The 25,038-nt window shown below is 38.8% G+C and overlaps 1 protein-coding gene across 1 annotated transcript in view; it reads left to right on the top strand.

Annotated features, from left to right (window-relative positions):
• Positions 1–449: 449 nt before the first annotated feature.
• LOC128490760 (uncharacterized) overlaps positions 450–25,038 on the top strand; it is a 67,321-nt gene continuing 42,732 nt past the window's right edge. Inside the window, exons 1-3 of the mRNA XM_053462816.1 lie at positions 450–487; positions 2,023–2,151; positions 20,694–20,806. Coding sequence (XP_053318791.1) covers positions 2,043–2,151; positions 20,694–20,806 — 222 coding nt within the window. The 5' untranslated portion in view covers positions 450–487; positions 2,023–2,042. The remainder of the gene's footprint in view (positions 488–2,022; positions 2,152–20,693; positions 20,807–25,038) is intronic.

Raw genomic sequence — 25,038 nt, 5'->3', positions numbered from 1 at the left:
TTAAATATTGTAAATGTTAATAAAGCTGTGGAAATTATATTTGCATTTAATAAAGGTGTGCGTGTCTTTGGGGGGAATATGTTGGGGCTGGTCAGGCCCCAATGGCCCTTGACCTCACTGCTCACCTGAAAATCATAACTGTCACACAAAAAACGGGACAGTTCACAGGTATGGGTAGACCTGCTTTTTTCAATTACAAAGTGTTGTGACAATGTCAAATTATTTTGTATATATATATATTGAAAAATAATTAGCAATGTTATAACATGTATTCTCATTCCAGAAACATGTATTTACAATGAAGGGCTGTTAATCAGTTTCTGTTTCTGCTTTAAGAGGCTGATTTTCCTGAATGTTTTCTCCTCCTAACTACCTGTCACTAAGGGTGCATTGTGTGCTAGCAACCTGTAACCAATACTGACCAAGAAAAGTGCTTTTCCTGGAGACCAGTAATTACTAGGTCAGGAGTGAACTGACAGACACACATGTAAGTTGGTTTTTGTCTTGGTGGTTTCATAGTTATTTTTATATCATAATAGCTTCCAATATTTTCCATCTAGTTGTCAGCAAAATATGTTATGTCTGCCAAAGGTTTTTCTTTTGTAGCTCCACTGTTTTGCTTTTCTATATCTTTGATTGTATTCATTTTCGTACGTACTTATTTATTGTGTAAAAAAAAAAAGAAATTAGAAGGGGCCTTTTTTATGAAATCGCATGGTTAATGAAAGCTCTGAATATGATGGCGCTATAAAATAAATGAATAAATAAATAATAAAAGGCATGTTTATAAATTACACCATCTTAAGAGCAATGATTGAGGATTAAAAACAATAATGGTGCTTCATTGGTGGCAGCTAATTTTTGGAAATGAGAATTATTAGGTGATGCTTATAGAATCACTAGTAATGAGAAACAGCAAGTTGACAAGATGAAGGGAAATCCCCTTGTGATTAAAATATATTTTCTACCAAACACAAAACATTAAAAAAAAACATGCAATGTTAACTAAGTTTGGTGTGGTAAAGATATGAACATCAATTACATTGTAAGAGTTAATCCTTTTGGTTCTATATGTAACACTTATAAACTACAAATGTATTTCTAAAGCTTTGTAAAGCTGTGTGTATGTGTGTGCGTGGGACAGGAGAACTAAAAATAAAAGTGTCTGTGACATGCAGGGTGTATAGATTGACAGAAGCAGCGGTGTAAACTAGGGAAGCGTGTTGGGGGGCAGCCCTTCTGCTGCAAAGCAGGTTTTCTGTAATTCTGTAGCCAGTAGGTCCTCTGCCCCTTCTTCCCCTATGTCCACATGTCCACTCATAGCACAAGGCAATACGGCACATAAAGTCACATGTTAGTTACATAGTTAGTAAAGTGGAAAAAAATCAAATTCTACCTGTCCAATATATCCCTTATTGCATTGTTTCAGAAGGCAAGTAAATATCAATTGTGTACCCCTAAAAAAGCAACTAAAAGCCTCAAGAATGGTGGAAGTAGCCACCTTCTCAAGTGACCATGCATGATCATTTGTGTCACATGTAGCAAACTATTCGAGAAAGGATTGTTTTGAATAGTGTCTTTTGGACTTGAAAGACTAGCATATCCTCTTCTGATTTGCTTAGCAATTTAGACATACATACACCATTTGCCATATGACATAAGTACAAATATAAAAATGGAGATCTAGTTTTGTCGTATGTTATTTACATTCAATACAGTAAAAGGATTATAGAATATTAACATTCTACCCATAATAAAATGTGCTGTTGAAATAGGGCTGTGAGTACTGGTTTTGTAATTCAGTATGCAACCTAAAATTGGTTTCTGCTTTTGAATTCAGTGGATAGAGCATTGAAATTGGCCTAAATTCTTTGCATGTGCATAACAATCAAATAACTAAAGTTTTCAGTCCTAAGCAGGTCGGGTATGTTTTGTTTCTAAATATGAATTATCTATAATTACTGACTGCAGCATTGCATTAAATATTTTTCTAAATAATGTCTTTGTTTATTCATATTTTAGAGTCTGGAATCACATAAAAGATGGGTGTTTACGCCAGTACATTCCCCAAAAGCGGAGACACAATTATCTTGGAATCAACAGACCCCTCACAGTCCAACTGGATTACTGCTCATGCCGAAACATGTAAATGTAAGACACATTTTTTTTTTTTCATGTCTTTTGTGTAATCAAACTTGTACTGAATCGTTATTCAAAACAGTACTAAGTAACAAATAAAATGTGTGTTCTTATCCACTTATATAAAGGGCTTCAAACAAAAATAAGCATAAACAAAAAATAAAGTTGTCTTATTACATAACTTTTGTTTAAACATAGCAATCTTTCACCAGTTCCTAGGAAAGTTACTATGGTGATTATCCCTTCCATGTGCCAGAATTACTCTTCCTACTAAACACTTATAGGTCCATACTTATAAATAGGAATGCTGGTGCAAAATCAGAGATCTGCCTTGTATAGATACACTGTGAGGCACTGTGCCTAGTAGGTTACCCAGAGGAACGCATGCAGCTCACCCTATTTTTTTTATTTTTTTTAAATGTTTTTAGTAGAAGAGCTAAAAAAAATTTCATTTTTTTTCTTGTTTTTGTACTGTTCCCAGTGCAGTATTGCTTGAGAGTTCTTTAGGGATCTCCAATACATTTTTTATGCCAGTGATGTCATGGTGACATCACTAGACTCCTAATTAATTTTATTTATTTTCTATTATTTCATTTTTTACAATTTTTTTTTCTCTCCTCCTCCTGGCCTGTTTGTGCTGATCACAATGCCACAGCCCTGCATTGCTGATTGCAATAATTGAGAACATCTAGCATTTGGAGCAGTGAGAGAGCCCTGCAGAGTATAAAAAGTCTCCTCCAGTGGGTTACAGCTACCAGGAAGGTAGGACAAATTTCGTCCCACTTTAAATTCAGGAAAGTAATTTGTTGTCCAGTCGGGGAGAGGATGTCACCAGAAGCTCTGCCATTTTGGCAGAGGTTCATACAAGGTTATCGTAGTGCAAAATTGCGGATCTTGTGATGTCCACTCCCTAAATCTCCAATCGGGGAGGGACGTCACCAGAAACTCTGCCATTTTGGTGGAAGTTCACACAAGGTTCTCTTAGGGCAAAATGGCTGAGCTTCCAGTGACATGCTCTTCTCAATCCTCCAATCAGGGGAAGAGGGCATCACGGCAATTTCCACCATTTTGGCAGAGGTTTACACAGGGTTATTTTAGGGCAAATGGAGGAGGTTAAACAAAACATTTTCTTTTTGTGGGAATCATAATGCCTAGCTTAACTCATACATTAGGTAATCCGTCACAGTCCACATGATGTTAGCAATCACACTTGGGACAGCTCCTGTGTTTTCCTGCTACTTGACCACTGTGCCCATGCCTGTGTTCCTACTATCTCCATTTGCTGTCCATAGCCATGTGCTCTTACTGCTGCTGCCCCAGTGTTTCCCTGTCTCCTTGTATAACTTGCCTGAAACATTTATCCATGACCTGCTTTAGACTATAATTACCTTGGTTTGCTGGCCACTTACTGGATATTAATGTGTAACAGAACTGCCTGTGTTCACTTGGGCTTGCTACAAACCCTGTGTTAAACTAGTTGCAAATTGCTCCCTAGGCAAACTGTTCTTATTCCCCTGTGTGTCTTTCCTTGCCTCCTTGCCAACTACCAAATCCCTCCTATTGTTCCTGCTGGATACTTAAATACGTTTTATTTTTGGATCATATCCCCATAAGACTATGCTATTGCTGCAGTTCAGTGTTATCCTATGTTATACATTTAAGAATTAAAGCAGTAATACCTGTTTGTAGGATCTCTGTGCATTTTATGTGCTCCTTTTCAACCTTTTGCACAGTGGGTCATGCACCAACACAACCCTATCACAAACAGTTCATAAACATCTCGCTCCTTGCCAATATGAATAAAGAGAAGTATGCAACTGGATAATTCACGTGACCCATTTTCTGCATTACATAGGGTTTTACAGAGAGATTAATTTCATTCTTAATTGTAAGAAAAATGTTACAGAGCAGTGAGCCAAAAGTTGTGGGCTATTGGGAGAGGGGCCAAATGAAACCTACTCTAATCAGAAAAATGTGGCATACTGGATGTTTTCATCACAGTTGCTATGGTTAAAATGTAGTATAGCTCCATTTACTTCCTTCTTAGTAGCCTCTTTGTTGTGAATGCTAGTTTGAAATCCCTAGTGAGTTAGTCTATAGTTGCGGACACAGTGCATGGGGAAACATGTAGCATACCCAAAATAATAATAGCCATGTAATTATATTATTATGTCCTTTATGGAGTAGGGATCAAAGAAAAACCAACATATTAAATGTTCTATGACCAACTGAGTTACAGCATTGAAATTGAAATGTGCCTTTTAATATACAGAAGCAATAGAATTCTACCATTTTGTCAGTTTTCCAAACTGCAGAATATCCATTAGGTATACTAGCCAAGTGCCTAGGGGCCCCCAAATTTTGGGGCGTTCCCAGATCACTAATGGATAATCTACATACCTGGGAACTCTCCGGGTTTAACCCGGAGATTGCAGGGTGAGCGCTGCTCCTCCGGTTCTCCGGGTCGCTGGAGCGGGGTCTTGACACGCCCCACTCCCCGACCATTTTTTCATTTACATGGGGGTGTTCCCCCGACGTCAGCGGGAACGCCCCCAATGTCAGCAGAAACTCCCCTGATGTCAGCAGGACCGCTCACCGACGTCAGCAGCAGGGCCGGCCCTACAAGCGCTTTTTTTTTGGTTTTTTTTGAAGCGGAGGAGAGAGAGAGAGGGGCACCGAGTGGTTTTCGCTTACCCGCTCGGCGCCCCTCTCTCTCTCTCTCCTATGCGGGGAGTCTCCCTGTTCGGTCTCGGTGCCGGCTTGTAATGCAGAGCGCCGGAAGTGACATCAATTTCCGGCGCTCAGCATTTCCGGCGTCGGCGGGGGGGCGGCATTTTAAACTTCGCCCCAGGCGGCGTTAAGTCTTCGGCCGGCCCTGGTCAGCAGGACCGCCCACCGACATCAGCAGGACCAGTGTGCAGTCCTGGCTGCGTCCCGCAAGGGAAGGCTCCGGGTAGCCGGAGCTGAGAAGCTCCCAGGTATGATAATCTACCGGCACACCACCAGCAGCCATATAGCAATAGGTGCACTGCAGGAAGACATGATGTTTGGATGTGTCATTCCCTTTCTGTATCCAAGCCTGAAATAAAAAAAAAAACACACAGAGGAACCTCCTGGTGTTGAGGAGGGAGAAGTTGTCAGTCCATAGCTGCCACAGGCTCATCAGACTGTTCTTGTATGGACTGTCTAGAGAAGCAGAACTAGTCCCACTCCCCTCCTGGCCCACTCTCCTCAACCCCCCTTATTTTACTCCCCTAACTCACCCACAACCCGCAACCATCCCAGTCACACCACCACCCAATTTCCCCAGGTTTGTTTCCAGTGTGCTTAACCATATGTGCCTTGATATGTGATAACATATACTACTATTACTGAATTTAGTGCTTTCCATAATTGTGAGTTTGTACTGTACATCAATTGTCCTGTGCTGCGTTGCAGTACTTACAAATGTATGTAAACATGTGTCGTGTATGGAAACATGATAATGGATTTTTTGTATTTATACATTTTTTAAATACAAAAAATATGCCGCTTTTTTATAATTATGAACTGGAGGTAAATTACTCTTAACATTGATAATTTTTTGGAGAGAAATGACTAATCCCATGCTTAAGTAACAATGAGACATTGAAACAAGTGATAAACGTTCTCTGTTCAGTTGTCAAGTAACACAAGCTCAGGGAAGATTTGCAGTTTTCTTGCTTTTTTTAAGAAACAAATGTATGGTTTTAGAAACCTTACTTTCTGTTGATATGTTTCATTGCTATCAAATTAAACACCTCTAAGCCAATAACCTGTGAAGGAGAAGAAAGGTCATACATTCCTCTATAAGCAGAGGTTTCATAACGGCAAAGTCAATGCTTTATCAAATGCCTTTATGAACAAAATCATTTGCAGCCAGTACTACTGGCTGAAGTGCCACTAAATCAATAGATTCTTACCAAAAGGGGCAAAGTGCTGTCATAAGCTTATCCCACAAAGTCCTATATTCCTAGTAGATGAGAGAACAAAACTGCTGACCAAAAGAATATTTTATTAGCTTGTGCTATAAAGGAAAAGATTGCACAAGCCAGATTTTTCTGTTTTGAAATCTTTGAACTCCTTTGGGCTCTTTCATTTTCTTTCTTATTTTTACTCATTTAGTTACTCATTTAGTTAGTTAGTTAATTGTACAGTAGTTAACCTACAACCCAACGAAAGTCCTACCAGCGTGAAGTTTGTATATATATATATATTTACACATTGAAAAAAGTAAAATAATTAAGATGATGTATGTGCTGGAAGGTCTTTTGTATCTGATACTTAAATCTGCTTTTTGTTTTTAATACAAAAGTATACAGTGGCATTGCACATTCAATATGATATCATCACTGGGGTAATAACGATATTATTGGCATAATAAGGCGGGGCCCTTACCTCTTGCTGCTCCATTCAGGAAGTTGCGGGGTAGGCCACATCCCTGACCTTGAACACAAGTCACACCCGCAGTGCAGTCGAGGAACAGGCTGCATCCCTGGCATCAAGTATCAAGTAGATGGTGAACAATGTCCAGTGACACAAAGGCAGTGTAGGCTGCATCCTTGATCTAGAGTATATTAAAACACCATTTGAAGTAATTAGGCTGCAAAGGTCCAAGGAACATTCTCATTGGTGGATAGTTCAGATGGACTTACCAGGCCTGTAGCAGTCAATCAACTCTAATGACTGTGAGGAGCCAGTTACCTGTTCCCAACCAGGTCCTGATGCAAATAGTTGTGGAGAGAGGGTTCAGGTGGACAGAGGAAGAGGTGGACCTTATTGGTGGATGTTTAATGGGCTGTAGTATGGCTAGCCTGGTTCCTGTAGTTTTTTTCCTTGGGCTCAATTGGTTTATGTTGTGTAGTTGCCATCAAAGTTATAGTAACTACAGGTTCTGGTTGCATGGTTATTGGCCTTTTTTCCATGGACATGTCCCAAATGAAAGCGCTGCTGAAGTACTGATCACTGGTTGGCTGGAGCAGAGTTGGCTTGTGGGCATTATCAGTACAGTACACCCTTGTTAAGCATGTATGTAAAACTGTGTGTCAGTGTGCTTACTTATGTAAGTGTTGTGACCTTTATGACATAAGTAAGCACACTGTGAACTACTGAACTGGTTTCAGTTAATTATCTACTATCAATATGAAAAAAACCTTGATATTGTGTTTCACCCATTTTATAGATTTTAACTTCACTGGATGCAGGCAAACATGTGTACTGGTGTTATGTCGGTCACCAACATATACACAATTGCATGCTACATTACAGAGCAAAGTAAAAATCAAGGGTACTAGTATATGCCTTTTCAATATTTTATTTTTGAATAAATAATTTCGACTGATTATGAAAACATTGGTCTGGCACATAAATGTACATTTTCTACTTTTGTATATGGTGTCCACAAGAATTGTATGACAGTATCACAAAATGGGCATCATGGATAATCTAGTAGGACATTTTGATCAATTCTAATTTCAGTACATTTGTTAGATCTCACTCTATATATAGTTTATTTGTGAACACCATATGAACTCCAAATTTCTAAACTAAAAAAAGTTGAAAAAAAACAAACAGAAAGAAGCTCTACATTTACTTGTGAAATTCCACGGCAAATTAAATTGTGGGATTTATTCCACACGCTTTCTTAGAAATCCATAAGAGATTCTGGATACAAATCTGATGATAACTTATTATCCATCAATATAGAAATGCAAAACAAGTTTTTGCCTGCAAATCTTTAAGGTTAAAGCGAAAAGGTGCACAGCCAATAAAGTGACATAACGTTTAAAATAGATCAACTGTAAGTAGTCAAAATAGGCCCTTTTTTATATAGCCTTTTTATATGTGCAGTTGCAGTAAGTTTGGAAAAGGTGCTGTTTTTAAAATTCCAATGGTAAAATTCAAGATGCTTTCTCACTGTATCACATGTTATAGTTAATCATTATTTCAATATAATGGTGGGGAGCTTCTAGTACTCCATATGTATAAATAACAGCCTGTTCTGTACAGGTTGTCCCCCACACCTCACCCCCTAACACAGTTTGGAAATGTATTTTAATAAGGTTAAAAAAAATCAGAATGAATTTCTGTACCTAATTAAAAAAAAAAAAAAGAAAGAAAGGTCTCCTGGGACAAGAAAAGATAATCACATCAGCTAGACAGGGCTGTTATGGTATTTCATTGAGGATTAAATATAAATATTTTATTAATTTATTTGACAACAGTAATTCTCCCAATTAATTATCAAATTTCAGATCTCTACATACCTTGGTTCTATGCAATATTTTAATTCTAAGAATTTTCTAGTAAAATAAACTAAAAAGATTACAGCAAATGATCTCACCACTGAAGGTGCTTGTCAAGTCTCTACTGGGAACATGTTAAAACATTGCTAGCCCCGGTTTGTACGTTCTCATTTCCTCTCTCTATATGAGTCACAAGAACAGTTCTGAACAGTGAAAGAGCAGAAAAAAATTATAAGATTGTTACCTACATGCATGAAGAATGGCCTGTAGAATTTCATCCAGTATGTTTCACTTTCATGAGAAATATAGACCACAATAGCTACTATATAATGTTAACCACCATTTATAGGATGATGTTTCCTATGTTTTTGCTTCTGCTGAAAACAGCTACTTGTTTGTCTGTTGTATTGGTCTAGCCACTCTGTCCTGGGGTCTTGTAACATCAAGGCTGATGTAAGAGACTGCTCACACAGTGAGTGAGTTTGTATGTGTATTTGAGTTGGCGTGAGTGAGCGTGTTAGCATGATTTTGTATGTGTAAGTATGTGTTAGCATGAGTGTATAAGTGTGTGATAGAGCATGTGTTTATGTGAAATTGAGTATATGTAAGTGTGTAAGTGTGCCGCTAAAACAACCCTGACCCCTCGACGCATTGACTCTATTAGACTTCTGAAGGTGTGCTGTGGTATATGGCACGGAGACTTTAGCAGAAGATCCTTTAGTCCTGTATGTTGTGAGGTGGGGCCTCCATGGATGCATCCTGGTGCCATATGTTCACCAGGTAAGCGACGCACATGCACCCAGCCAGATGATGATCCAGATGATGTAAAAAAAAAAACATGACTGGAGGAGGGCCTAAGTGGCAGCCCCCCTTTTTCCCCTCCTCGCATAAACCACAATAACAGACGTACACCAAATGTAATTTTAACAATTGTGTTTATTTATTTCTTAACAATGTAAATAAAAGTCAGCTAGGATTATTTTGTCCATGGTGAAATCCAACTTGCATCTCCGCACCGTGACACTAACACAATTAAACTGTCAAGGGTCAAGTACCATTAACCCTTCGTAAACTTCACTCCAATGTGTTGGGCGCTTAACGAACGCCCCCTTTTAGCAATTAACCAACCACCATCAAACTGAACCAGTAACCAGTTTAAACGTCAATGAATAACACCAGCTGGCATACGGTAAACCGTATCCCCGCTGTGACTGACGGCGTCCCTTGCCTGTCAGCCCGTGGCACCAATAGGAATCTCAAGGGCCCCCAGCCCAAGGAGGCTTGTGCACCATGAGTCAACCACCCCTAAAGGTGAGTAGCTCTAGCACCATGCCAGCATAAAACTTCCACGAAAAGGAATAAACCACAAAAAAGGAAGGGTGGGAGGGAATGTTTTCTTACAATAGCACAGTTGAATATTAAAGTACAACCCTCTGGGGAGCCCAATTTATAGTCCAAATTATGGGGGGTGCCACCAGGGGTTGCTGACCAACCCCGAGTGACCCCTAATCAGAGATTTACATACAGCTGGACTGATTAGTATAGCTAACTCATAAGGGCAAAAGTTGAAAGTGGGGGAGCAGAGGAAGGGCAACCCAGCCACCCCCAGTCATGGGCCCCTGCGTCCATTTCTCTCCCTCCGGGGCTGTGCTACATGATTCATCAGACCAGGCTACCTTCTTCCATTGCGCCATGTTTTTTTCTGCTCATGTGCCTATTATATGTGCTTTTGGCAGTGGACAGGGGTCAGCATGGGCACCCTGACTGGTCTGTGGTTACGCAGCCCCATTTGCAACAAACTGTAAAGCACTGCGTGTTCTGATACCTTTCTATCAGAACCAGCATTAACTTTTTCAGCAATTTCAGCTACAGTAGCGGGCCACCACGTACATAAGTGAGCCTTAGCTGCCCATGACTCTGTTGCTAGTAAAGTATAAGGTTTTAGGCAGATGTGAAAACATGCTGTAAAGTAAGAATGTTTTTTAAAAAAAAAAAAAAAAAATAGACGTTAATTGTTGGGTTTTTTTTATCATGAAAAATTAAATCACAAAAGAAACGCGGTTAGTTCTCACAGATACTTTCAGCAACCTACCTGCTGAGTTTCTTGCACTGTGTGCAAGTGTACCAGGAAGAATTAATGCTGTTTTGAAGGCAAAAGGTGGTCACACCAAATATTAATTTAATTTAGATGTTTCTACTGTTCACTCACTTTGCATTTTGTTAAATGATAAAAAATAAACTATTAGCATGTGTATTTTTGAAAGTGTTGTTGCTTTACAGCATTTTTTCACACTAGCCTAAAACTTTTGTAGAGTACTGCATATACAGGTATATACATATTTGTTTGCTGTGATCTCATGCTTTAATTCCTCTACTATTTTATTCTATACCTGCTACTGAGTAACTATCTCTTCTCATGTACTTCAAGCTGTTATTTCCATTGAAATTACAGTGCATGCTGTGACTTCTTTTTCCTGCATTTTATGCATTACTATGGGCACTGACACATTTCAAAGTATGAACTGTAAAAGGTCAAAGTAACAATTAGTGGAATAATATACAAACAGTGTTATTAGCAAAAATATGCATGGTTTTATGAAACATAGGTTCTACGAAGAAGTAAGTAGAAGTGTCGATCAGGGTGTTGCAGTGGATGTAATCTACTTGGATTTTGCCAAGGCGTTTGACACGGTTCCACACAATAGGTTAGTATTGAAACTGAAAGAAATTGGTCTAGATGCAAATTCTTGTTCTTGGGTTGAACATTGGCTTAGTGATAGAGTACAGAGAGTTGTTATAAATGGTAAATCTTCAAGCTGGACAAAAGTGGTAAGTGGTGTCCCTCAGGGTTCTGTTCTGGGACAATTTTATTCAACATGTGTATAAATGACCTTGCAATAGGCGTTGAAAGTCATGTTTCCATGTTTGCAGATGACACTAAACTCTGTAAAGTAATACAATGTGAGCAGGATATTACTTTACTGAAGAGGGATTTAGACTAAGATAGACTGGCACACAAATGGCAGATGAAATTTAATGTAGATAAATGCAAAGTTATGCACTTTGTGGGAAGGAATGCACAAGCAACCTACACCCTAAATGGTAGTAAATTAGGGATAACAAAAAATGAGAAGGATTCGGGAATTGTTAAAGACAATAAACTAGGAAACAATGTACACTGTCAGTCAGCAGTTGCCAAGGCCAGTAAGGTATTGTCATGTATAAAAAGGGGCACCAGTTAGCAGGATAAAAATATAATTTGCCCCTTTATAAATCAATGGTAATGCCGCACCTTGAATATGCTGTGCAATTTTGGGCACCTATTCTAAAGAAGGATATTATAACACTGGAAAAGGTGCAGAGGCGGGCTACAAAATTAATAAAAGGAATGGAACACTTTAGTTATGAAGAAAGGTTAACTAATTTAAATCTGTTTAGTTTAGTATAATGGCTCCTCAGAGGGGTATGATAGCATCATATAAATATATTTGGGGTCAATACAAACCATTCCATTAATAACCTGGACTGTGGCGATGCGCGTAGACAACCTCCATGGTGAAGCTGCCGGGGCTTCTATGACGGAGAAGCACCGGCGGAAATGAAGGCACCGAAGGTTGTCTGCGCGCATCGCACAGGCGTCCACCGGCAGGCCCTGCTAGACAGCAGGGAGTCTGAGGGTGCATTGGTAAGTCGGGGGAGAGTGGCACTTCTAGGGGCATAAAGCATATCTGGGGGGTCAGAGTGGCATATCTAGGGAGCATAAAGCATATCAGGGGTTATAAAGCATATTAGGGGCAGAGTGGCATATCAGGGGCAGAGGAGCATATCTATAAATAAGGTGCATTATTAATTAAGGGGGGACCTTAAAACGGCTATTAGTTTTCTGTTTGTATATAACATATGCTGACATACTGTATAATAGATACCAAAAATGTTAAAATACATGTATGCCTCTTCATTAGATACAATACTGTTTTACCATTATAGAAATATATACTTTTGTGTGTTTTTGGTTTATTTGTTCAAAATTGTAGTTGCAATCCCATCATACCTAATGTAAAAATTCTACGAATAATGTACACCTTATAGAATATTCCTGGGAAAGCTGGGAAAGTATGGAATTAGGTATTTCTGAAATTAGGACACCTGAATTGATAAACTTGGAGGGTTTTTTTCTGTCACTTTTCCTAATTTTGTGAGGATTCAGTGGGGAAAATATATAAAAAAAATAGTTTTTTTCTAATTTTCGCTAGTTTTTACTAAATGTCTCATCCTAAATTTTCAGCTAATTATCTAACTATGGTATCAAAAGAAAGCTCTATCTCTTCTTGAAAAAACAATATATAGTATACATGGGTACACTATTCACAGGAAAGAATAATAGCTGAACGACATACCGCAAAAATGGCATAATTGCTCCAGGACTTGCATATATGAAGGGTCTAATAACCATACCTGGAAACTTCTGAGCTCCGGCTACCCGGAGCCTTCCCTTGCGGGATGCGGCCAGGACTGCCCATTGACGTTAGCGGGCGGTCCCATAGACATTGGTAGGTGGTCCCGATGATGTTGGTGGGTGGTCCCACTGACGTTGGGGGTGTTCCCGGCGACGTCAGCAGGAAACAATCCCCCATTAAAGGGAAAATCGGCGGGGAGCGGAGCGTGTCAAGACCCTGCTCCTGCGACTCGGAGGTGTCAAACCCGGAAAGTTCCCAGGTATGTTAATGACTGTTTTCGCAAAACCATGTGTATGTTTAGACTGGCACAGGATCCAGTTGTCTAGGGACAGGTTGCAGGCACTGTTACTCTGTACAAACTCAAAATATATTTGAATTCTGAATATGCCACAGCCCTGGCTGTGCTAGTTTGCCCTCCTAGTATGAGATGTACCCAACCTCTACCATGACCCAATGACCTGTGTAAATAAACCATTTCCCTCCCCATACTCATTTTTTTACTTCCCAATAATTATCGCATTATTTTTTTTTGTAGGGAAAGTACTATAGAATGAAGAAGGTAAACTAGTAAAAAGTGCAGTATATATGTACAGATATGGGCCATGTATATGTCTGTAAATTGGCAAGTGTGTGCAAGGGCAGTATATATGTGTGTGTAAGGGCAGTGCATATGTGTGTATATGGACAGTGCTTATGTATGTATGAGCAGTTGTGTATAAGGGCAGTGAAACTAAAGTAACCTCAGTAAAAATATAGTGGTGGTGGGGGGCACAATTTTTCATTCTTGCCTTGGGCGTAAAAAAAGCTACCTAAGGGTCTCTAGTCATCCAACATAACATAACTCCATAATTTGCTATTTTTTAATAAAATGTTCTCCTATATTAATCTAAAACTGTTTTATAGTCTGGGATTTATGTTTAGTTAATCACAGTAAAAAGCTTTTACCTTAATGGAAATGTTTTACATTTTTTTTCTTTCTTTCTTGTTCGATTGATTAGAAATAAAAGGATATTTATGTAATGCTTGAGGACAACTATAATCTCAGATCTGAATGAATATGTTGCCATCTTCAGTGATGCTACCGCAATGCAGGCATATATATATATATATATATATATATATATATATAGTGTTTCATTATACTCTTTGTACTTCATGCATTCATTATACTGTTTTAAGCTCATGCCAAACGTTTATATACTGGCAAATAAACACAACAAGATGCAATTTTGTGGAGACTTATTTTCAAATTCATAGTAGCCTACTGTGTTTTAGTAGTATTTATTTTTTTTTTTAAAAAAAGGAACAACGAGGAGGCAGAGCTTGCCAAGACGGATGCATTTTTATCGTTCTCCTACCTCGTGGGTCCATGATTATTGCTCCAGTGGTCCTGCAACACGCACATAGTCTGATAGATAAATTGAAACAGAAGATAGGGGCATAAAAAACACTCCAGCGACAACAACCATTATAGCACCAAACTCCAGCTCTGACTCTAAAGAGAGTGTAGCAAGCATCCATACCACACACTCTCAGCAACCCTGCACAAAGGCAGATCTGTAGGACCTCCAAAGATGGTGTCTGGGGAACTTCAGAAACAAATCTGCCCTCTTAAACTCAAAAGCCAAGCCTTGAGCTCCCGCACTGACCTGCACTTTCCTCACACTTACATGCACACCATGTTAAATGCACCTAGAGGCATCTATTTTTGGCTTACAGCACATAAAGATGAACAGTTTTACCTCCTTCCAGCGGGAAATCCAGAAGATCTTGCTGCCTTGGTGATCCCACAATATTGACCAAATCACAACTATCTCAGCGTGCGTACTACAGCTAGCCATGACATCATAACCCATCTGATGGAACATTCCCCTTCCTCGGAGGCAAAGATCGGGCAAGATGGTTGTCCCAGTATCCTCTGCTCAAACAGAGCCGTAGCTAGCTCCTTTTGTGCCCGAGGCAAGAATGTAAAATTGTGCCCACCAGTTATTTTATTTACACTGCCTTACACACTGCCTTTACACTCAGCTGTCCATAAACACACATATACACATACACTGCCCTTACACGCAGCCTTGACACGCATCTACCCATAAACACACATATACACATACACTGCTCTTACACACACTTGTCCATATACACGCAGAAGATATACACACATATATGCACACATATATGCATACATACACTTTCCTTACACGCCTTTCTCCCCATCTCTTACCTTTCTCATCTTTCATCCTGTCGTTGGAGTGCAAGGTCTGTCATTCCAGTCCTCAGCTTTAGTGCTCCCTAAACACTCGCCTAGCCTTTCCTATGGCCTTGAGCCCAACTTTCCCCAACGTTGATTCCACAACCCCTAGAGAAATGAGTGTGGTCTTGCTTTTGATCTACTACCTGTATTGTATGTACTACACTTTGGTACGGAGCAAGATTCTTTCTCAAGTTAAGTCGGCTCTTATAAGACCATTGTTTGAGCTATTGTCGTACACCTTCCTAGCAGACTTTCATATATGAATGAGTGCTTAGACTTTGGCTCGTTGGAACAAATTACTCTCCAGTATTCGATAACTATGGTGAAAGGTGGATTTGGCAATTTTAATATTTATCTGGTGTGCACACTCAACACATACCTGAGATCAGTGGAGCATAGTACGATAGATATCTGTTTAATTTATGAGCCAGGGGGGCCTGAACTCAAGGATGTTTAACCCTTACCAGCCATCCCCTATCGTCTATACAAAGTAAACCTAGAATCGAAAAGATGTCATGTATGTACCCTCAAGGGCAAAAGATCTAGGCCTCCCAAACCTACTGCAATACTTCTAAGCCTTACACTGATCTAGCAATGGCTTGTTAATGGCCAATGTGCAATGGCTAGAAGCATCGTAGCTAAGTGATGGAATGCCTCTCAAATCCCTTGATTAATTGCATATCAGCAAACAGGTATGTAGGGACTTGAACAATCAAGTAATGAGGCATAGGTGCTGTGGGTTTAAATAGCCCTCTAGGAACCAGCTCCTTCCCACCAATTACAGAGACCCATCCCTCCTCAATATGTCCAATGGAGTAGTGAGTGTCAATCACTACTCGTCCCGCCCCTAGCCAGGACCTTTTCATAATTGGAGGCACAGGCCACGCCTCCCCGCCATCACTCCACGTGTGGCGTTCCTCCTGTGCGCTCACACTGGAGTCCGAGGATGCGGTCCAACGTAGGCTGCAGTGGGCCGGGATCGCGTACAACGGAGCCGTGTTGTACGCGGACGAAGTCCTCTGCTGCCACCGGGGGATTAAGGTAGGACCCTGACACTTGTTTAATGGCAAAGAGAGTTTACAAGCTGCTTCTTCTGTACAGCCAGCAAAATCGATTCGGACAAAATTTTAATTTCGTTTTTTCCACATTCGCTTTCGGACGTTCGCTTCTGACATAATTCAGAGGTCTCTTTTTAATTTGGAATTCAGGGGGCGTTCCCAAAAGAGTGTGGTCCCTGAAACCTTCTGGACTCACCTTTTATTATAGAAATTAAGAAAAAAGGTTCAAAGAGTTGCCGCGGCAGCAATAGTAGTAGAGCAGTGGCCTGGGCAGGCAGACACTGGCAGATGATAGGCACATGCAGTCCCATGGAGTGAATTTGTTTCTAGAATTGTTTCCCCCCGGAGTAAGGACAGTCAAAGAGGTGCAGCAGCAGCAGCAGCCACAGTTGTAGTAGTAGTAGAGCACTGGGCCTGGGCAGGCACACACTGGCACATCATAGGCACATGCATCCCAGTGGAGCAGGACTGGATTTTTTTCAATATTCTAGAATTTAAAAAAAAAAAGGTTACCCCCAGAGTAAGGACGATCAAAGAGGTGCAACACTAGTTGTAGAGCACTTGGCTTGGGCTGGCGGACACTAACAGATGATGCAACCCTGTGGAGCAGGACTGGATTTCCCCAATATTATATGCTATAATGCCTGGTTTTGTGACCAATCTTACGTCTTGTGAAAATTACTAAAATGACAAAATTGAAAATAAGGAATTATTTTTTTTTTTCAAAAACAAAACAAACAAAAACTAAATCTTACTCCAATTGGGAGACTAACTAGACAATCATCAACTGACCAGCTAATCCAGTTCCCAGTTATAAATGGCATCAAATCAACCGGGATGCACCAAAATACTTTACCCAGAGTTACTTTTTATGGCCAAAGGGTTTAAAGCCATCATATGCACTTTAATTCATATGATTGCTGCAGGGTCCCTTTAAATTTCCGTGTGCATGTGTAAAGTTTCTGTGCGCATGTGTAAATAATTTCGAACTAAGCATTTTCCTGCCACTGATTGAGAGTATCAAGTATTTCCGCAACACACATATCTAGCCAACAGCTGCACTTACACCATCCGGTAGCCGCTGGCCTTAAAGTACCAGGGCTGCTCTTTCTTCACTAGTCAGACCATTACTCGCAAAGTACTTTAATATCCATTCTTCTATAGTGGGAGTGTCAGGGATATTATATTGTTCCTTTAAGACTGACAGCCTCCTCTCTCCCCTAGAGCAGACACCAAATGCCTTCAAAGGCTGTGTTTTAAACTCTTGCAGTGTGGGTTAATTACACCCATCTACAAGCTTTATTCAATTTAACTGTGTGATGCTGGGATAAAGAGAACTCCAGTCTGCTACTCACATAAAATGCAACTTTAGCTCTGCTACGATATAAATAAATATATGAGAGTATGTTCTATATATTTAACAGTATGCGTGTTAAAAAGTTGAGAATTTAGCTATTTATGGTTTTTTATTTTTTATTTTTTTAGTAGAAAGCACTTTTTAATCTAATAATACAAATCACATGTAACTATTTAAAAGGGACACTAGTGTGCTATTGAGGCATCTGGATCACAGACAGCTCTTCCTTTGTCACTTGGAAAGTAAGATACATTATAATGGATCTAATCACTTTAGAGATAGGTACACTATTGGTCACGGTTCACTTGGTTAAACAAAGGGAAAAAGGGGTGTTTCCAGTTTGATGCACTTTGTAATGAACATGTTTGCTATCTCACTTTATCTCACAAACATTGCATACTGTATGACATCAGTATAGCCGCCGGGCCTCTGTCCAAAACACTCAATAACAGCACAGTGTTGCATATATTGTAGAAGTTACGTTTCTTGGATCTTCCATCTGTATACACCTTTGGGAATTCTCAAATATCGTCCAAAAAAAACATCAAATGTAACAATAGCTGCAGCTGCTAATGGATCAGATCCAAAATGCATTGGCCCTGAAACATTTGACTGAACTTTTCTTATTCGAGAAGTCATTTATTTTATTGCTTTGTCCCAAATGAACATTTTTAAACTTTATTTTATTTTTAGCATACACGTAGTTAGCCAAGAGGCTCTTATTTAAATCTGCATCTGAACTACTCAATAGGTTGAAATGTTATTTCTGAATCTGCTTTGGTTCTTCCTACATCAGCCAATCATCTAGGCTTATGAGCACAAATATGGCCAAAAAAGAGTTTTTAGACGTTATATATACAGGAAAACGAAAATAATGGACTTTCCAAATTTCAGAGTTATGTTATAAAGGTGTACAATGTAAACCCTGGCCTCATTGTAATAATGTGGTTTCAGAATGATAGACTTCATAGTCTATGTATGGTTTTATTAGATTTTTTGCCAGAAAATGGATCCATAATAGTGATCCCAAGTGCTTTGAAATACTGTGCAAGGGGGATTTATTTTACTATTTATTCAGAGAAAAAATGCTTCTACGTATATTTAATATTTTTTATTATTATTTTTTTGGAATAGGATTTAACCATGTGTTTGGAACAATTTATATGACTTATTTATAAACTTTCTTTATGTTTACTTTAAAAGTATTGTGTCCTATGCAGACTACATTCTTGTGAGTTTGATGTATCCTCTCATATCCATTTTAAATCTCTAGATTTAGTAAGTAGTTTAGTTTAGTGGTTAGAAGGGTCTCATATAGTAAGACAAAAAAGCATCCTCTAGATGTTAGGTGGTAGATATAGACAACACATATATAAAAGTGAAATTTTAAAACTTATTTTATTTGCAACTAAACGTACCAGAGCTCTAGAAAGAAATAATTCTGAATATTCTGGTCTCTAATTGGGGTGCATTTCAAAAGACTTACAATCATGGTCCACTTTTGGGCTCTCTGGTAAGGTAAATTGGCAACCTAAGGTTGTTTATGTTCTCCAAACTATACTGCTTTTTATCCCCAAAGCACTCCTGTTACTCTTTTAAAGAGATATCCATGATTATGTGAATTTAGAAAAATGCAGCAGGATGGCAAATACAGTTTTGATTATCCCTGTGTCTTTAGGAGTGAACTGGTGTATTATTACCAAGCAGCTATTTTAACCTCTTAATGACAAGACTGTTTCCTTCTCGTAGTACATTTTGGGACAAATGCTCTTTTAACATTTTTCAGTGTTGCTGTTTAGCTGTAATTGTCTTCTTTCTCATTTTGTGCACCCACACACATTATATATTGTCTTTTTCAGGACAAACAGGGCTTTCTTTAGATACCATTATTTTTATCATATCAGCTAATTTTCCAATAAATTATGACATATGGTGATTTTTTGTTAAACTTTATGCTAATAGAAAAAAATTGTATTATTTTCACGCATATTGTACTCCCGGTATAAACTTACCGCTCCTGGTATATGTCACTTCCAAACAAAACCCCAATATGTGTTCAGCAACATCTCCTGAGCGCAGTGATACTCCACATGCATGGGTTTGTTGGGTTATTTGAGAGGTAAAAGACCACCTTTGTGAGGTGTGTATTTTTTTGCCATTTAGACATCTGGTCAGTCTGTGCCCACGTCCCATATCTGGGTAATTCAATTTACCCCATCAAATCATAATTTTTTTTAAACTAGGCACCCTATGGACATTTATAATGCCAATATTTTAACTCTTTCCATGCGGAAATTTTTGTGAAGATATAGCGCTAATTGTAGGACTTGCTCATAAAAGACTTAAATCTATAACTATAAACTATATATTTATTTATTTATTTATTTTACATGTTACCATTTTTTTTTGAATTTTTTTCTAAAAAAAAGTATATTTTTGTAAATCTTTGAATTAACCCACCGATCGCCGTAATGCTCTCTGGGGCATTGCAGGCTTGCCTCAATGAAAAGGCATCCTGGAACGCTCTCACCAGATTTGCATTTGGCTCGGGGGCCTGTTTAACAGACCGGTGATCGGAAGGTCAGAAAACTTTTTTTTTTGTTTGCCTGGATAGCCTCACTTGTGAAGGTAATCCCCCCAAAAAAAATTCCACTGCATTTCAGCCCTGCCCCTAAAGGATCAGCTGACATGTCAGTTATTCTCTCATTAACACCGGTGAGAGTATAAACGTGGACAAGGCTGGAGATCACTCTGTTATGCTGATTGAGTTAGATTGAATTCATTGAATTCTACTTAGTCAAACCAGTTTTCTCACTGGGTTATCTCACTTTGCTTTATATCATGTTGATACAGTATCTGATTAAAATATTATCGTGGTGGTCCTTTTACAATGTAGATAGTGTAAAGCTCATGATTTCTCTTATCGTTCATAAACCCTGTTATCATGTTTGGTTCCATTGTATTGACTTGTTTGTTTATACAACTGTGACTATTATCTACCCAATAAAAAAAAAACAGGAATCAGGCCACTCTGTCCTACTTTTATTCTGTCAGAATTATTGTTTGATATTGAACATAAAACCATGACAGACCCAGAAAGAATAAAAGGCTAATTGATGGTCAAGTAGCGTATTTAAATACAGTAATCTGTTTTGTTATCTACAGTGTCCATCCCAGAGGTGCAACGGTGTTGGTCCAGATTCCTTATGCTTAATCCAGACACCAATGGCAACGTTAAACGAAGCTGCTTTTTATCTAATGATGTATTCAACAAGAAGGTAAATAAATCTTATAACACTGTATTCTGCCATTTGGTGTGAACATATTTGAATTATAATACATTAGTTTTAATTGTATTACATTTTGTGTTTTTATGGACTGCATTCATACTGAAATTGCTGAAATCTTGATCATCGTTGAGGAATGTTTATTAAAAAAAAGCATAAATAAGATAGTTTCCTAGTCGCTCCCACAACTGGAAGTTTTATCGGTAGCCTCTCTCAGAAAGCCAATCTTGCTATGGAATGACTAGGGTCCAAATAGCGGAATCTCTGTGAGTCTTTATTGATATAAGCCCACTTGTAATTTACATAGATATATTTGTATTAAATTATAATATTTTTTTATCTGCTTCTTGCTGATACTTGTTCCAAAAAAACATTTGGTTCAATGAATAACTGTATTAATTACTTTTTGGGGAAATTAAAGGGCTGAAATTGGGAGAAGTGTATTACAGTACTCCATAAAATCATCCCTTAGACAGCAAGATGTCATCCAATCCCAAAGTCTCTTAGGTTCAAAGCAAAATACCATTTTATAATATTATTGAACAAGATGTGGTAAATAGTGAATGAAAAAAATAAAGCTATACAAATTCAACAATATCCATATTGGCTTATTTTCAGAAATATATTATTTAATTGTTTACATTGAAATATATATTATTTTGGTATTTACAATTAATTCGACTATGTCGGCAGGGAGCTATAGCCAGACTTTCTAATAGACAGACTGGTCATGTGCCAAGACATACATATTTTCAAAGTTCCCCACAGAAAGCAAAGTAAAAGTGCCATGTTTTAGATTATGACCTCTTGTTCTTTCATTCTAGACCCCTTTGAAGTAAATGACCCTCCCTTTTTCAGTGTTTCTATCCCATCTTCTCTCCCTCATGTTTCCTCCAAGCTACACATATTACTCTTTCCTGATCATTTTTATCCCACCAACCATTTACCATGTTAGTAGCCCTCCCCTGATCGTTCTCCAATATGTCAATATGAAACTGTACACAATACTCTAGGTGAAGTTTAACCAGAGAGCTCTAATGCGGCAGAACCTCCTCTCTCTATACAACCCAGCATACTACTTGTGTTTTCTTATACCTTATTGCATTGTCTGCTAACCTTTAAGTTGTCAGACTTAATTACTTCCAATTCCCTCTCTTCAGTCGTCATTGACTGAATAGTGTCCCCCAAAGCTATATTCAGCTATGGAATCCTAACATCCGATGTGCATTATTTTACATTTATCAACATTTAACTGCAGCTGCCACACTATCCACCATCCTTCTAATTTACTAAAATAATTTGCCATTTAGCTTATTCCACCAGGAATTTCTTCCCTATTGCAGACTTCTGTATCACCCGTAAAAAGACATCCCCGGACTAGACTGTAAGCTCTTCTATCAGTTTTGTGAAACACCATTCGTAGAGTATACAGTTACCATTTTAAGTCTCCCATATGCTGGATATATTGAGCAGTATCTGCTCATCACAATGTGAGTGAGCTATACATATATGCTTATTGGTTCAATGCAGTTTATACTATTATTGGTTATTAAATTATTGGTCATGAAAGCACTTTTTCTCACTTTCATTTAAAAAAATCTTTTTCTCATCTACAAAAGTTAATGAAAAAGCCTGCTAAATAGATTCTACTATTTGTCCTGAGTTTAGAAATACCCAATGTTTTTATGTTTGTTTGTTTTTTTGCTTTTTTTGCAAGTTATATGTAGCGTTTTGCTATTTCAAATCTGCTTTTTTCCCAAATCTGGATGTTCTGCCCCCATGTGCTATTTGGGAGCCGGCCAATGCAATTTACACCATCAAACACATATTTTTGAAAACTAGACACACCAAGGTATTTCAAATGCTGGTATTTTAACCCTTTCCATGCACTAATTCTACTACCACCCTTTTTCAAACTTTGTGGTTATAAATTATTTTGTGTTTTTTATCACACAAATTGGAATTGAGGTATAAATTTGCAGCTCCTGGTATATTTCACTGCCAACCAACAACCCAATTCAGCAGCATCTCATGAGTACAGTGATAGCACCCATGCATGGGTTTGTCAGGTTATTTCAGGCTAAAAGGCCACATTTGTGAGGTCTGCATTTTTCAACCTGAAACAAGCCAGGAGGCCAGAATAATGCAGACAGAATCACGGAGAAAGTGAGGTTCAGAAACAGTTCTCTTTCTCCGCAGATGTATTTGCCTAAAGGCCAAGTAACTTGGCTCATACATTTTGTATTGCTCCGAAATGTATACATCCTCCATAAATCATAAGAAATAGTTTAAAAGAGAGCTGTGCGTATGCTAGTCAGTTCATCCTACCTCCCATATACAGTGGCAAGAAAATGTAAATGAACCCTTTGAAATTATCTGTTTTTCTGTATTAATTGTTCATATAATGTGATCTGATCTACATTTAAGTCACACAAGTATAGACAAACACAATGTGCTTTAGCTAATAACACACAAACAATGACAATATTTCATGTCTTTATTGAACACACCCATTAAACAGTGTTGGTGGAAAAAGAAAGTGAACCCTTGGATTTAATAACTGATCGAATCTCAGACAAGCGCCATCCGGTAGCTGCAGAACAGACCTGCATAACCTTCAAAAGGGACTTTTAGGCCATTCTTCCCTACAAACAACTTAAGTATATAGGATGTCTGGTATAAACGTCTCTCTTCAGATAATTTCACATCATCTCCAATGGGTTAAAGTTTGGATCTGATCCCTTTTCATCTTACCCAGTCTCTCTTGTGTGTTCTTGTGCCTACATTAGCTCATGTCTTCAACCTCTCCCTCTCTACCATCCTTCTTCATGCATGCTACCATAACTCCTATCTTGAAAAAGCCCTTCCTGGACCCAACTAATCCGTCCAACTACCACCCCTTTTCTCTATTTCCTCACACCTTTCCAAGCTTCTTGAAATGATTGTTTACACCCAACTAACAAAGTTTCTTGACTCCAGCTCTTTACTTGAACGTCTTCAGTCTGGATTCCACTCTCAACATTTTACTGATACACACTTTAGACACTGTGGACCAACCTCTTCTCCTCTTCGTGATCTTGGTCTCCATGACACTACTCTCTCCTGGTCCGTATCCTATTTTTCTGATCATACCTTCAGTGTCTCCATCTCTAGTAACACTTCCTCTTCCCCACTCATTCGGGGTACCCCAAGGCTCAGTTCTAGGACCCCTTCTGTTCTCAGTTTACACTACCTCGCTTGGCAAACTCATATCAGCCATTGCCTTTCAATACCACCTGTATGCCAATGATACCCAGATCTACCTATCATCTCCTGATCTCTGTCTCTCTGTCTTAGATCATGTAATTGACTGCCTTGCATCTATCTCTAACTGGATGCTTGCACTTTTCCTAAAACTCAATCTCTCCAAAACCAAACTTCTCATCTTACCTTCCTCCAATGCTAACATTCCTTTAACAGCTTCTCAATGTCAGTAGTGAAATCGTCTCTATTAGCCCTCATGATCGCTGCCTTGGTGTCGACCTTGACACAGATCTCTCATTAACACTGTCTGTCTCAAAACACTGCCATCTTAAAATCATTCATCCCTTCCTAACACAAGATGCCACTGGGGCTCTTGTCCATGCCCTCAGTCTACCATGAACGCTGCCAGACTTATCTTCCTCACTCATAACTTTACTATCACTTCTGCCCTCTGTCAGTCTCTTCACTGGCTGGCTGTGCGCTCCTGGATTAATCCCAAAATCCTGACTGTTACTTTCAAAGTTCTTCATAGTGGTTCCAATACTTGCATCTCCTCACTCTCTAATTGCACTCCTAACCAGTCTCTAGGTTCATCCATTGATCTCCGTTTGTCCTCTGCTAGTTCTCATGCATGCTTGCAAGATTTCCCAAGGGCTGCGTCTACTCTATGGAATGCCATTCCCAGTTTATCCATCTTTTTCCCTGTCTTCGGTTCTTTCAAAAAATATTTCAAGACCCAATTCTTTAACAGTGCCTACGAGCTTACATGTTAACATCCTTCTCCCATATTCCTTAGCTCACCTTTCCTAGTACATCTCCTGCAATACTTATATTAGTGTGGCTGGTCAATCCCTAACAGTTGCACTTTTACCTCTTGTGTAATAAACCCTAACTCCCTCTAGATTGTAAACTCATTTGAGCAAGACCCCCTTCACCTGCTGTTTCTGTAAGCAAAATTGTTATGTTATATGATATATTAC

The sequence above is a fragment of the Spea bombifrons genome, chromosome 1, assembly GCF_027358695.1.
Source record: "Spea bombifrons isolate aSpeBom1 chromosome 1, aSpeBom1.2.pri, whole genome shotgun sequence".
Classification (NCBI taxonomy): Eukaryota; Metazoa; Chordata; class Amphibia; order Anura; family Pelobatidae; genus Spea; species Spea bombifrons.
The sequence above is the reverse complement of the archived record's forward strand: the minus strand, read 5'-3'. Positions and strand labels throughout refer to the sequence as shown.